This window comes from Papio anubis, chromosome 8, assembly GCF_008728515.1.
Source record: "Papio anubis isolate 15944 chromosome 8, Panubis1.0, whole genome shotgun sequence".
Taxonomy (NCBI): Eukaryota; Metazoa; Chordata; class Mammalia; order Primates; family Cercopithecidae; genus Papio; species Papio anubis.
In genome coordinates this window covers 60,381,884-60,398,267 of record NC_044983.1, presented here as the reverse complement: position 1 = coordinate 60,398,267, position 16,384 = coordinate 60,381,884, and the positions used below count along the sequence as shown (strand labels likewise).

Here is a 16,384-nt window from a genome sequence, read left to right as displayed (position 1 = left end):
AATTAAATCAAGTTTTAGGTCAAATGCTGTCCTGATAGAGTCAAAATATTTCAGAGTAAGAGGCTTCTTTATTCTTACAGACCATTCTAGAGTGATCACTAGACTAAAGATAACAGACCTATCTAGACTGGTGCAGAAATTAACAAAGATCAGAGAGCTGCATTATTGATAGCCCGGAAGTGGCATTTTATACAGGAATTTTTCATTTATCTGGTGTGTGAACACCAGATGTCAATCACATACCACCAGTGGATTTGCAAGATTATAGGACTGGGGGAAAAATGAAGGTTAAGCACAGGGGACAATTGGGGTAATGAATTGCATAATTTTTCTAGACAGAGTTGGATTAATGTTCATCCTGAGAAGAGATTACATCAGTCTGATTCTTGAAGTAAACAAATATTAAGCAGATAACTTTACTCAAAAAGGGGAAAAGTATCCTAATCCCTAACTCTACATGTGAGATGCTCTTCAGTTTGGCAAGGAAGTAGACACTATGTGCTCTATGTCACAGGTTTCTTGCTTCAAGTAGAACCTTGAAGAGACCATCAGGACCTTCAGTTGTCAAGTCTAACAGCTGCACTGCAACTGTGAAAAGCCTTTCTCCCTGCTGAGGTTGTCACAGGAACTGATTCTGCCTGCCTCATTTGCATGTCACCTGGACACTGGTGAAAGTAATGGGATATCCTTAGGTTGCACTGTGTGTCCATACTTTGTACAGTTAGAGCAGCTAAACCTCAGTGTCTACTCTTCATTTTTGGAGTACAGTTCAGGTGGGTTCTGCTTGTCCTCATGGTGAATTTCAGGCTGATTCTCCACTTAACTGACTTAGGAATGTTGAGCTTTTTTTTTTTTTAAATCAACCTTGGATTCATTTGTAGACTGTACTTTTTATCATCAACTACTTTTTAGAAGTCTGTGCCTTCTGTACATGGATTTCATTTTTAACACCAAAATAGCATTTCTTTTTTTTTTTTTTTTTTTTTTTTTTGAGATGGAGTCTTGCTCTATTGCTCAGGCTGGAGTGCAGTGGCACAATCTCAGTTCACTGGAACCTCCATCTCCCAGGTTCAAGTGATTCTCCTGCCTCAGTCTCCTGAGTAGCTGGGAATACAGGTATGTGCCACCATGCCCAGCGAATTTTTGTTTGTTTGTTTGTTTTTTTGTATTTTTCATAGAAACGGAGTTTCACCATGTTAGCTAGGCTGGCCTCGAATTCCTGACCTCAGGTGATCTGCCCACCTTGGCCTCCCAAGTTGCTGGGATTGCAGGCATGAGCCACCACACCCAGCCCCAAAATAGCATTTCTTTATTATTTAAAAATCTGCACCTAAAAGGACATATCACTTCTATAGGAATCTTTCTCAAAATATTGTTATTAATACCTCAATCTAGCCATGAAAATATATCAGACAACCCAACCCAAATGGAGGGACATTCTACAAAATAAATGACAACTACTCTTCAAAAGCAGTATGTTTATGTCATGTGCAAATCAAAAGATATCAATGATAAAACCTTTGTAATCTCACCACCTGAGATTAATGCCTAGTAACATCTTAAAGTAATATATATCAGACTTTTCTCTTTGCATTTTGCAACTACTTTATAAAAATTGGATGACTATATTTGTATGGGTCAATTTCTAAGCTCTCTACTCTGTTCCATTAATATATTTGTCTATTCTTTCATCAATACCACACTCTCTTTGATTCTTATGGTTTTATATTAAGTCTTGACATCAGGTAGTGTTAAGTCTTTCCACTTTGTTCTTCTCCTTCAATACTGTCTTTTGCCTTTCCATATAAATTTCAGAGTCAGTTTGTTGATATCCATAAAACATCTTGCTAGGATTTTGATTGGGATTGCACTGAATCTGTAAATCAAGTTGAGAACTGACTTGACAATATTGACTCTTCCTATCCATGTGCATAGAATATCTCTCTATTTTAGATCTTCTTTGATTTTTTAATCAGAGTTTTATAGTTTTCTTCATATATATTTTATACATATTTTGTTGGATTTGTACCTAAGAATAAATTTTTTACACTAAGTTAACTTCGTATATTTTGTTTTGATTAATGTAAGTAGTATTGTGTTTTTAATTTCAAATATCAATTGTTCATTGCAGTTATATAACAAAGCAATTGACTTTTGTATATTAATCTTGTATCTTGCAACTTTACTATAGTATTTTATTAGTTCTAAAATTTTGTTGTTGATTCTTTGAGCTTTTCTATGTAGATAAAAGAAACAGCTCAGGCAGAGAATGAGTAAGCAAAACCACAGATGTGCAATTGCTTATAAAATATGAATAGCAGGGAAAAACTAATCCTGCTGTGTATATCAGCTACTTTCAAATACTCTTATCTCAGTCTGAATGATAAACCACCAAGGTTGGTATAAACATTCTCCTTTACAGGTGAAGACACTGAGGATCTACATAGATAGTGTTCCAGATTTAAAATTTCCCCATGAGTCAAATGTGCAGAAATATAACTTTATTTCCTCATATCTGAACTCAAATTTCTCTTGAGCCCTGATTTTTGGTGATGACTGAAAACACTGAAGACTTATAGTGACATAGCTTGGCCACTTCTGATTCAAAACCTAGTCTCTTTTGTAAAATCATTTAATAAAATTTAAGACTCCCTCCCCCACTTCCTTTCTGTTGATCTGGTGAGTCCTGTTGTGCAAATGTTCCTATTGGTCCTCTTTGGCTTCCCCAGGGTGCCTCCTCAGATATCTTTGGGTTAGTCCTCCACCTTTGCGTTCATTGCTAAAATGTGCCCAGTTGGTTGTAAATCTCACCTCATTTCCTGGCAAAGCAATACATTGTGGCTTTGTGCTTTCTTGTCCCCACCAGGGCTCTCACTGGGGCTTCTGGTCTCCCTAGACTCAGCCACATCTTCCATCTACTCCTCCTCCTTTGGGATCTCCATCCACAGCCTTGTATTGAGATACTCCTCTTCCCAATATCCTGACAAACATGCCAATTCTTGATTATCAAGAGTTGTTGGAACATTTCTAAGTTTCCTTGTGCTAACATCAGAGCCCAAGAAGAGTGCGGGGATAAAGAGTGTTTCAAGAATTCAGTTCCAAGATATACTATGAAGCAAATTACCTTTTCCATTGAGGTTGCTGCCAAAGTAAGTCAAAGAAAGGTAAAACACAGCAGCTTCCAAAGCGCCTTGCTCAAAAAAAAAAAAAAAAAAAAAAACAGTCATTCAAACTTTCAGAATTATCATCAGATACTGTAATATACATCAGTTGTGTAGTTTCTGAAATTTTAACCACATACACAAAAAGAAAATCTTCATTAATTCAGGAAAATAAAAAAATAAAACTAAGGCACTGTTATATATATTCAGTCACCTAATACAAATATATTACATCTTTAAACATTTTTAATAAATACATAATTTCATTTTTTCTAGTTAGTGTGCATGTATAAAGGTTGCTCACCACCTACTTAGGAAGTTATTGCAATAACCTGAATGCCCAGTCTAGAATGATTACAGGAAAAATGGAAAAGAAGAAATTCCTCTGACAAGTATAGATTGCTATAAGAAGCGCTGGACTTTTTTTTTTTTTTTTTTTTTTTGAGACGGAGTCTCACAATGTCACCTGGGCTGGAGTGCAATGGCGCAGTCTCAGCTCACTGCAACCTCTGCCTCCCGGGTTCAAGCGACTCTCTTGCCTCAGCCTCCTGAGTAGCTGGGATTACAGGTGCCCACCAGCATGCCTGGCTAATTTTTTGTATTTTTAGTGGAGATGGGGTTTCACTATGTTGGCCAGGCAGTTCTTGAACTCTTGACCTCATGATCTACCCACCTCAGCCTCCCAAAGTGCTGGGATTACAGGTGTGAGCCACTGTGCCCGGCAGCGCTGGGCTTTAAATGTCTAAGGAAAAAAATGTGCAGTAGGTCACTAGTCAAATTTTTAACGTGTTTATTTAACTACAGGTATAGCATGAAGATGAACTTCAAATATTATGAGAAATTAAGTATTCTGTGTTGGTCTACTCTTTTAAATTTCGATCTACCTCTTCTTAACTAAAGAGAAATGTCTTAAACCTCTTTATACTTTACAACTATTTTATGTATTTAGATTCTTCTCTAGTATTTCATTTTATTTATTTTATTTTGTTTTATTTTATATTTTATTTTATTTTATTTTAGACAGAGTCTTGCTCTGTTGCCTAGGCTGGAGTGCAGTGGTGCAATCTTGGCTCACTGCAACCTCTGCCTCCTGGGTTTAAGTGATTCTTGTACCTCGCCTCTTGAGTAGCTGGGATTACAGGCAAGCTTTACCCTGTCCAGCTAATTTTTTGGCAGTTTTAGTAGAGACAGGGTTTGACCATGTTGGTCAGGCTGGTCTCCAACTCCTGGCCTCAAGTGATCTACCCTCCTTAGCGTCCCAAAGTTCTGGGATTACAGGCAGGAACCACCACTCACCATCTCCAAAATTTGTTTCCAGACAACTTTGGACTGCAGATGACATTTTGCACACACTTTAAGATATACCCTACAACTTGTATGAAAGAAACTGCAAGCACTGATGCAATGGTACATGCATAGAACTTGGGTTTAGTTATCAAGAGCATGTAGAAGCTCAAATTTGTGTGATGTCTTAGATGTGTTCTCATAGTCCTTTAAATGGTAATGAGAAGATTTGAGGAAGTGTGTGTTGTTTGAGATTATAAGGGAGTAGGGAACATAGTATTTGTTAGTTCCCCATCATTGCTTTTGGACCTGTTTCTTTTAAGTTTTGGAACTTGATCATCCCCAATAAGCACTAAGCATCCTATATCCCTACTCAGCCATGGGCAATGTATATTTCATTTTCAAAGGCAGAGCATGAGAGAGACAAATAGCAGTATTTGTATTGTGCTGTGTGTCAGCAGGCCTTTCTCGATCATTACAGTGATGTCTTTCCTCCCTAAATAATTTTTACAAATATACTGATGAAGACAGATTTCTGTTATCTATCTTTGATGGGTCATAAGTTGAGCAAGCACTGTATTTTTTCCTGAAAATATGCACAGTTGTGACATGGTGTTTAATAGTCTTAAGCTTACTGCTGCCAAAATAAACACAGCTGTAAGAAATGATGACCCTCTCATCGTTGTAACAATAAAATAGCTTCCTAATGTGCTTCCCTAACTCTGAATGTTAAATTAATATCCCCTGGATTTCTGAGTCCCATCCTTTCCCCCCGCGGTAACCCCATGAAGAATACAGCTTTTGACCGAATGACAGAGCATAGAGGATGAAATTAGTTGCATTAAATTAGAATATGACAAAAAGCCTTTCTAAATCTTTGTCACAATGCAACATTCAAGCAACATTAAACCAAACAAAGTATAAGTAGATCAAAGAAGAGAGTTAATATTTTGAAAATAAATTTGGTGAACTAGATCACTTGCAAATTTGAAAGTGTCATTGATAGCATGTGAGCTGTGGCAGTTTGTAACTTGGGGATCCTATCCTACAGTTACACGTGTGGTCTCCTCTTATTCAGTCTTTGGATATGGAATTAACTGTATTAATGGTTTTTTTGGTTTTCTTATATTTCTCATAAAAGCAAGTCTCCATTGCTAAAGCCTGAATTCAAGAAAATAATGGGAGAAAGTATGATGAGTAAGATTCCCATTACTATGCAGTGTTTCTTGTTTTCCTATTTCTAAGTATGTGCATTTAAACAACAGCATACATTTTGTAAATTAGCATTAAGATAAATTATCTTCTAAAAAGAGAAAGCAAAATCTTTCCTTTATTTCTATCATAACTTGGATTTATTTTAACATTCTTTCCCCTGAAATATCTGAGTTTTATTTTCAAAGTTAAATTCTACCACGTTGGGTTGTGAGAAAATAAAAGCCTCTAATAGGGTTAATCTAGCTACATAAAAGTCTATGCTGGGTATGATCATAATCTTGATCTTTGATTAAATCTGAGCTAGTAATATCTTGTGATTAATCAAAATGGGTTGCACCGCATGTAGCACAAGTCGTCTTCACAGATGGGCTTCAGAATCAGAGTTCTTTTGAATATTTATTTTAATCCTTTCTAGGGTAAAATGGCTTTATTTTCTGTTTTTGTTTCTTTTTACCTTTTTTAATTTAAATCAGATTGAGTTCACCAAATAAATAACTAGGAAGAAGTTTTGAAGTTTAGTCTTGCTAAGATTACAAATCAACAAAGAAAAAACTTGTATTTTAATTGATAGTATTCCAAAGGATGTTTTGTATGTTAAAAATGCAAATTATTAGTAAAATTTAACAAATCATCTCAATCATTGGTAGTTTGAATAAAAAAGTTATGAAAGACTATATCAAAATAATACCTCAAATAAATATATGGAGATTTTTATAGTTCTCAATTTAAGATTATTATTTCTCTTCTGATTATGTATTTCATGTCTAATTGACATCTGATAACAAAGAGCTTTACTTTGGCAAATAAACTTTCCAACATCTAACACCCAGGGCACAGCAAGAGCCCTCAGATTCACATGCACAATGTCTGTCAGCTCTGGCAGTGAGCTGCTTTGGTGGTTTTTTTCCCTAGGTCCACAGGTTAACTGACTAATGTTTTTATAGTCAGAGTGCAGCTGTGGGACTCCAAGTCTTGCATCCTGGTACACAGCTTGTCCTTACATAGTTTCATGACTTTAGGAAAACTTGTTGATCTCTTAGGCCTTGAGAACTCTTACCTATAAAAGTGAGAAATTGCAAGAAAGCCTCCAAGGTGCCATCTAGTTCTAAACTCGGTGATAAGTCAATTCAGTGAAAAATTAAACAATAAATACTTCAATATGACTTGCACATCCTAAAGAACACATCTCCATTTACTATATTAAGTACACTTAGGTGGGTTTAAAAAACTTCAAATCCAATAGTGCATCGTCCCTCTACACCTTTATTATATAATATAATTGAAGGGTTCTTAAGATTAAAAAAAGAAAGAAAGAAAGAAAGAAACCCTCATAACCTTTATTTGTGGAAAGACCTAAATGCCTATACGTGAGTTGGAATTTAAAATGAGGTGGAGTTAGTTTGACTGGGTCTAAACATATAAAAACAATATGCTAAAGAGAAAACAAAATAATCAGTAATTGACATTGTTTACATGATTTCCGACAAGCAGTTTGAGTAGAACTTAGATTTGGCCTGTTCCACTGCACATCACCAAGCACATAGCAGATGACACAAACATTAATCAAAATAAGTTTAGGTCTCATTGATGAAATTGATCAAACAGCATTTATAACATGACTTGTGAAAGACCAATAAAATCAGGCAGCTGATCATTTGTTTTTTATCAGTATTATAACTAACAATTTCATAGAGTAAATTATATCAGTTGATTTCGTTTCCTGGAGATCTTAGTCACAGGTACCTACTTATGATGACGGGAAACAGAATAGGAAATAAATAAAACAGATTGTAACGTAACTATCAGGCAGTCATACAGGCCTTGCAAGACACAGTTCCTTCAAAAAGTTGCTCACCAGGATGCAAATGCATACGAATGATATTATGGGCCCAGCACGGTGGCTCACGCCTGTAATCCCAGCACTTTGGGAGGCCGAGTTGGGTGGATCACGAGGTCGGGAGATCGAGACCATCCTGGCTAACAAGGTGAAACCCCGTCTCTACTAAAAATACAAAAACAAATTTAGCTGGGCATGGTGGCGGGTGCCTGTAGTCCCAGCTATTTGGGAGGATGAGGCGGAGAATGGCGTGAACACGGGAGGCGGAGCTTGCAGTGAGCCGAGATTGTGCCACTGCACTCTAGCCTGGGCCACACAGCGAGACTCCGTCTCAAAAAAAAAAAAAAAAAGAATGATATAATGGACTTTGGAGATTCAGTGGGAGTACCCAGGGGGAAGGGTGAAATTGGGGTGAGGGATAAAAGACTACATATCGGGTACAGTTACACTGCTTGGGTGATGGGTGAACCAAAATCTCAGAAATCACAACTAAAGTACTTATCCATGTAACCAAAAACTCCCTGATCCCCAAAAACTGTTGAAGTAAAGTTGCTCACCAGAAGTTATGCATTGAACCATACATACTGGAGAAGCTCAGTAAACTCATGTCTATGATTAGAATCACTGAGTAAGAGAATAGAAAGAAGCAGTGCAATCCATGCAGTCATCTTCTAGATTCAATAAATAAACCACCTGTATTCAAATAAGAATGGAATGATTTGATTTTTCTTTTGTTCTTTTTTTTTTTTTTTTCCTTATAGGAGACCCGGTGAGCCTCCATTGATAAAAGGTTGGCTTCCTTATCTTGGAGTGGTCCTGAAATTACGAAAAGACCCCTTAAGTTTCATGAAAACACTTCAAAAGCAACATGGTGACACTTTCACTGTTCTTCTCGGTGGTAAGAAGCACTTTTATTAATACCTTATATATGACATAATTTTTCACTTGTTCTTTAAAGTCTTTCTGTTTTTCTCTAGGCAAAATGTAGAATATTTGTATATTTTTATTTTATTCTGTGGAGCTAATGTGAAAGAAAACTATTATTTTTAGTTCAGTGATCCTCACATTAAAAATCAAATTACAGAACTCTCTTCATGGTACTTAGGGAACCCCTCTTTCCAGCCATCACCTGTCATTTTGGTTTGGTGTAGTTTGGTTTGAAGAATGGTAGAAAAAATATATATACAACTGTACAAAAGCTAGAATGTGTTTTTTAAATTAATGCTCTTTATTTTGTAGAGCAGTTTTAGGTTTATAGAAAATTTAGTAGTTCAGAGAGTTCCCATATACCCCCTCCCCCAATCACAGTTTCCCTGACTGTATCTATGTAGTATATTTGTTACAACTGATGAGCCAATATTGATCAATTATTAAAAATCCATGATTTACATTGCAGTCTATTCTTTGTATTGTGTAGTTCTTTGGGTTTTCACAAACGTATAAGGACATGTATCCGCCATCACGGTATTATATGGAGTAGCTTTACTCCTCTAAAAATTTCCTGTGCTCCACCTATTCATTCTTTTTTCCCTGCCTCTGAGTCTCCAGCAACCACTGGTCAAGAATGTATTTTTCATTTTAAAACTTTCATTGCACTTCAGACTTTAATAAAGTATTCACCAAAACACCAAGACAAATGAAGAAGAAAAAAACCAGCAAGATTGCTACACACCCCAAATATTCCAGGATTGGGAGAAGCTGGACTGTTCCTAGCTTACCCTTTTTTAAGACCCAAACGGTGTAGCTGTATCAGCTATTGATTGCTGAGTAACAAATCCTCCAAAAATTTAATGGCTTAAAATAACAACTGGTCTGGCCTGAGTCACTTGTGTGGCTTGTCTGGACTCTGGATGGGAGCTGGATGATCCCAGATGGTCTCATCACATGCCTGGGTGGGCCGCCTTGACCACAGGGTCTTTCATCCTCAAGAAAAGTTTCTTACATGGCAGTTAGCGTCTCAAGGGAGTGAGAGAAAAAGCTTCAAGGTCTCTTGAGGCCTAGGATCAGATATTGCAAAACCTCACTTCCACCATATCCTATTAGTTAAACCAAGTCACAGTGCAGCCCAGATTCAAGGGCAGGAAAAGAGACTCCACCTCTTCCTGGAAGGAGTAGCAGAGCCACATTGCATGGGTGCACATGTAGAGAGATGGAAGGAATTCATTGTACACAACCTTCCACATCAGTTTATGGCCTGGGCTAGCTCTTCCCTCTCTTTGCTTTTCCACGTCCTGCCTATGCTCTGAAAGCTGATCTCTACACACTAGATTACCCACACCTCTTTGCTTGTTGAGTATTGCCAGTGGGAGGGCAAGAAGAGGCTGAGTCTCACTCCTCACTCTCACTGCGGCTCTGGTAACACAGTTCATTCTCCTTCCTTCACATGGTAACTGAAGACATCCAGTATAATCTCCCTTAGATCCCCATGTATCTACCAAACGTACCTACATTTCCCAATGATCTACTACCTTTTCTCCAATTTCAAAGAATGTTCAAGACACTCCATCTCCCTGTCCCCATGACCCTTTCTTCCTGCCTCCTCTGGGCTGGTACATCTTGATTCATTCTCTCACACATGCATCTTCATTTTTTTCTTTCTTGGGTTCTTACCATCAGTTATAATCATGCTTAAGGTTCTCCTCTAGTTACTTTCCACTTTTCTTCTTTTCTTTTTCATCCAGCTCTTTCAAGAGAGTTGCATATATTTGCTATCTCTAGTTATGTATCTCCTAGAGCTCTCCTAACTATAACCAGCCTTCAGCCTTGCTGAAGTTATTTCCTGGTCCACCTACCTAGACCTCTCTACCTGGTTTGACAATGCTGATCGCTTGTTCCTTCCTGAAATACTCTACTCCTCCTTTACTCTCCATACTCCCCATTCTGGTTCTTTATCTAAATCATCTACATGCATGCCTTTTTCTTAGCTCAACCCTTATGTCTTCCTTCAGCCAGCCTTGGAAGTTTGTGTTCTGTTCTTAGAGAGCCAGTAATTTTCTTCTGCCTGTAACTACTTTGCTGAGGGTCAGAGGCAACCTTTGGAAACTACAGTGACTTAATTTCAGTGCTACCATTTTAATGCAGTATTTGGGAGAAATGATCCAACTGGAGGAAATTATCAGCATGATTGAGTTCTCACATGGACAGACAGTTTCATCACAACTTACTCCTTTGCCTGGAAGCTGGCTAGTCTGAGGTGGTGGATCATGAGGTCAGGAGTTCGAGACCATCCTGGCCAGCATGGTGAAACCTCATCTCTACTAAAAAAAAATAAATAAATAACAGTACAGAAATTAGCTGGGCATGGTGACATGTGCCTGTAGTCCCAGCTACTTGGGAGGCTGAGGCAGGAGAATCACTTGAACCCAGGAGGCAGAGGTTGCAGTGAGCCGAGATCACACCACTGCACTCCAGCCTATTGACAGAACGAGACTCCGTCTCAAAAAAAAAAAAAAAAATTGTATGCACTCTGATTTCAGAAAAATTGAAATTGAAAACAATCATGCATTTTAGAGGAATTTTAGTATATACAGTAGTCCTCATAAGGCCCCCCGAAGATCAGGTCTCCACCATCCTTTCCAGCCCAGTCTCTTGTTGCTGCTCACCTTGTGCTTCACACACCATGAATGCACCATGTTGTTTGAAATTTCCTCCTCACACACCATACCTGGTGGGGCCTCTGGGTTTTCTTTATCTTGCTGTTCTTTCTGCCAGAATGTTGTTGTTTACCTGACTGACATGGACTCAACTTTTGAGGCCAGAGTCACACATTATTTCCTCTCAATAGCCTTTGCTGACTCCTCCTATATTTGGTGCCTCTTCTCCAGGGTCCAATTACTCCCAGTATCACTTCTGTAAGAGCATTTAATATATCGTGAAGTTATTACCAATTTACTTGTCTGTCTCCCATCATTATTCTGTTAGCTTCTCTATTGTCAACATTTAGTCTAGAGCTCAGAACTGATTCTCAATGAATATTGGATGGAGAAACCCCTAATTCCTTAGAGCTGATGAAACACTGGAATACTGTACAGATAAAAGCCTGAGCTGGTGCTTCTCCTCTAAGTGAGCCTTGGGCTTTATGGTACCAAAACTATATTGTTCACTTAAAAAAAAAAGTCATTCTTACTTTAAATAATTAACGCCGGTGTTTCTAATGAAGAGATAGAACAAGTGATTGAAATGTTCAGTTTTTCTTTTTTTAATACCAAAAATGTACAAAAATAACCTAAGATGATTGTGCAGAAAGTTGTGGCAGATTTGAATCACTTTATTTACTTTTCAGAAAATTGTCAATTTCTGCTGACACTTGATTTCTTAATCTTAGGTACCAAGAAGCTTGCTGAATTTCTAACATCTAAATAATTTGACCATGGTTATGTTTGAACTCAACAGTAGACAACCACAGTTAAATGTGCACGATACCTCCCTTTTGCTTCTTACTAGAATTTGAATAAATTCCTGTCAAGAAATCCCGTTAATGTATATGGTTCTAATGATCAGTTTGCAAAGTAACTCATTTAGAAAATGTGAAATGAAGAACAAAGTCTTCCGCTCTTGTCTCATGATGTGATTTCACTGAGTGTATGTTCTTGCATGATGAGCAAATGATTGTCATCCCCAAAAGTCTCAAGGGACATGGATGTCATCTTAATAAAGAAATTAAAAGGTACATCTTTTCATGAGAAACCATGTAAATTCTTGACCTGTCGCAGAAAATAGTTCTCTAATTGGTTTTGTGTGGTGGTGCAGCGGAATCGTTTTCCCTAGATGTCAGCCCAGCAAAGCACCACTGTACATCATTGTCAGCAGCTAGTGAAATCTTCCTAATAAGAGGGGGGATATGTGCATGTGGCCATCCTCATAAAGTACAAAGTTGACTCTTATTTCACTCTCCCAACCGATATTTGCAGCTTGAGATTAAAAAATTCTATTGTAAAACAAGCTAAACACAGAGATTAAAAGCTTCTAATTATGAAAATTGTTAAAATTCAAATTTGTCTCTTTTTTTGGAGAGACAAGTTCTCCTTTTGTCACCCAGACTGGAGTGCAGTAGCATAATCATAATTCACTGCAGCCTTAAATTCCTGAGTTCAAGTGATCCTCCCACCTTGGCTTCCTGAGTAGCTGGGACCACAGGTGTGTGCCACCACACCTGCCTAATTTTTTTTAAGGTTTTTTGTAGAGATGGAGTCTCCCTATGTTGCCCAGGTTGGTCTTGAACACCTGGCCTCAAGTGACCCTCTGGCATTGGTTATATTTTTTTATGGGACATTTCTATGCCAAGCAGCCAATTTTTGTGGCTATATATATATATATCTTTGTATAGCACCAAATATCTGAAATGAAAACATCAAAATTCGATTTATAATGATCCAGATGTCAAAACTTTTTGTTTGACATTAGGATGAATGACTGAATTTTTAAAAAACATCTACGAATATACTTTGAATTGTGTAGCTTTACCTTCCTAAAGAATTAATTTTAAGGGAAGTGGAAAGGCTACTAAGGTGTAAAATCTCTTATACAGCTTATACAGGAATGCTAGAGTTAATATTGTAAGGCCAGTTAGCTCCTAAAAAGGGAAGAGAATGAAATGATTGGCAAGGAAGATATCAAAAATTTTGACCTGACTTCAAATTTAATGCATCTAAGAATGATTTATATTGTATTTTTCTTGCAGATATGGCCCCACTTTGACATTTATATTTTAGACAAATGCAAACTCTGAAATTCTTTAAATCAATATTTCATATCAACTGCTGACAGCATTCTCTTCTTTTTGGAAAACATGGAAAAGGGTGTTGTTTTTACCTCGTGATCTTTGTAAACTAGGTAACATGCCTGCTGACACTGGTCATTCATTTACATAAAATCACCCTGGAGCAAAAGTTAATGTTGCTGCAAGAATACACAGCCTTCAGAATACCTTTTCAGAAAAGTTCCTTTGTTAAGAAATTTAAATTCATTTTATGAATGTATATGAGTTTTCCTAACTGTCTGATTAAAGATCACAAAGAAACTCTGGTTTTGCATCTCACATTAGCAGATGGTGGACAGATGGTTTAAATTAATATTAATTTTGGAAAACTTAGCTTAAATTGTTTATACTGAAGATTAAAAGTTGGAAAGCCAGCTAACATCTCCAGGGTTATTAGTACTTCCAAACCCACATGAAAAGTAAAATCCGCAAAATCAAAATGTCTTCTTCTGAAGCAATTCACATGTCAATCAAAAAGATAGTAGGTAAAACATAATGCCTTGATGTTGAAAGACACTGAAATAAGAATGAGAAAGAGAAAACACAGATCCTAGTGTGAAAAGTGCCTTGAAAGGAGTAAGATTAGATCTACAGAAAAACAAAGCTAATCAGTACTGATTTTTATAAAGAACCGATATACAAACAACTGCTTACATTTTTAAAAGCAATTTATTAGTAATTGGTTGCTAACTTGAACCATTTTGTCCACATTCAACTTTTATTCCTTTTATTTGAAATTAACTTCATTGTTTTTTTCCATACCCTCATTCCCAAGAGGGTGGGGATAGGAGAGAGGAGGAAATAGAGACAGAGAGAGAGGGAGAAGGAGAGAGACAGACAGAGAGAGAGAGAGAGAGAGTAAGAGAGAATGAATGTGTGTATTTGTAATGATTGTAGACAAAACAAAAAATGTAACATGTATACAGCCTCTACTTCAGTAGGCCCAATAACAGGTAGCTCATGCTGTCATGTCTGAATATGTTTTTCTCTTTCCACTTAGATTTAGATTAATATAGAAAATTGTAGAAAAAAATTCAAAATATTCTCTAAATATTGTGTGTTTTACAAATTGAATCTTTTATACACTCTGGTAATATTAGGGAATAATTTAAAATAACCCCAAAGATATTTAGCAGAATCCTTTTATTTAGTGAAAGGAGAAAAGTATGAATCACCACCTGTGAAAATACACAACTTTGCCTAAAATTATATCTTTTGCAAAATAAGAGAATTGATTTTTTTCAATTATTTGTCAGGGAGATGCTGGCAATTTTATTTAATTAAGTGGCTATGATAAAGCAGGTGTCATAAAATATGCTTAAATTGGGTTGAATCCTTTTTGCTCTCCCCAGAGCACATACACACACACAAATTTAGTTTACCTTGTAGAAGACAGCTTTAGGATCTGATCAGAATGAACAGCCACTTCTAGCTTTACTGGCATCCTAGATCCACTCACATTATTGAATTAATCAAGGGGAAAATGAGTGAATACAATTTAAGTCATCTGAGTCATTTTTAGAAAATAAATCATAGCACATGTATATTCATGTATATTAAAAACTTAAGTTGTGTTGCAAAATTGTGAAACAAAAACATATTCATCTGTTTCTACGATTAGGTTGAAAATTACTTCAAAACTTTATTTGAAATATCTTGCACCAAACTGAATTAAATTTCTATGATGCCATTTGAGTTACCACAAATAACAAGTGAGAAGTTGTTCCACTAACAAAGCAACACACACACACACACACACACACACACAGACTCAAACAGGAATAATGACATGAAAATAATAAATAAGTAGATGTTAATGTTCTTAGGATCATCTAAAGTTTATGCCTGTTCTGTACAGGAAAGACATTAAATGTCATTATTGATTACTACCTGCGTGATATTTCTAATTAGAAGGAATCTTAAAACAGCACTCTAGTGAGAAGACAAAGAGTAGTGCATGGTGAGTAACTTCTCATCAAGGGTCTGCCACTGAAAATGGCAGCATGATCTTGACCCTTAACATCTCTTGACTTTCTTCAACTTTATCAGCTGATAAATGCAGAGGGTAAGCTAGCAATTCTCCAAGGTCTCTGCCAATTTTGAGAGACAAACTATAGTATGACTGTGTTCCTCAAGATGCCTACTTATAAGAATTACTTGAGGACCTTATCAAAAAGGACACTTGTGGGACCCCCTCCAAGCCTTCTGAATCAAAATCTTGCAGTAATCTGTATTTTTTGCAAGCATCCCAAGTTTTTAAATCGATGTTTGGGTAACACTGATATGTGGAAAAGGTAAATGTCATCACCTCCAAGAGACCTTGATGATAACTCCAGGCCAACTGAAGCAAACTCCACTTTTTGCTTCCCTTATGCTGTGTTTCACCTCTGCCATGTCACAATCCATAAGGATGCAGTGATTTCTCTGCATCATTGTATCTCAAGAGGAAAGGGATCCAACTAAGATTCCGGATCTTAATCAATGTGGTGAATGGTGAATGAATTCCTGAATGAATGGATGAATGGATGTGTTCTAGTTCAGACTCCTGTGTCAGTCACAAGTCAGTATGTGACCTTGAACATGTTATTAAATCTCCCTCATCTATAAAAGTGAAAATGCTGGCATTAGTGGATTTTTGCTAGTGTTGAATTAGACATTTATTTGTGAGTACCTGCTCCATACAGTATGGTCATTTATGTGAGTTAAAATTATTGTATTTGAACAAAACTCAGATGACACCTAAGTATGAAAAAGCTCTTTATGAAGTATAAATACTCAGAAATGGAAGGGCATGTTGCCAGTTTGTTTTCTGCTTTACTGAGGGAAAAATATGAGAAGTATTGAAGTCCAGGGATTATGAGAATATTTAAAGGATATTTAAAATATTCAGGTACTTTAGTTAGAATAAAAATTGGAAGAGTAAGCCATCTTTTTAAAGGTTAGTAAGAACTTCAGGATATTTTACTTCATGTTTCTAGAGTGTTTTCCACCATCTTTCATTTTCAAAGGAAACATGTAGTGTACCTTCGAATAAAATGGATTTGTATTAAACTTTGTGTCTTAGGTATTAGGGTCTTTCTAATTTTGATTAAAATATTTTTAAACTCATGGTGTTTATTTCTGTTTTAT

The 16,384-nt window shown here is 36.7% G+C and overlaps 1 protein-coding gene across 3 annotated transcripts in view; it reads left to right on the top strand.

The window, feature by feature from the left end:
- The window catches only part of LOC101022119 (cytochrome P450 7B1), a 203,822-nt gene that overhangs the window by 162,452 nt on the left and 24,986 nt on the right, over positions 1-16,384 (top strand). For all 3 annotated transcript variants that reach the window (XM_003902809.5, XM_017962056.2, XM_017962058.3), the window contains one exon: positions 8,259-8,395. In XM_003902809.5, the coding sequence (XP_003902858.4) occupies positions 8,259-8,395 (137 nt within the window). The remainder of the gene's footprint in view (positions 1-8,258; positions 8,396-16,384) is intronic.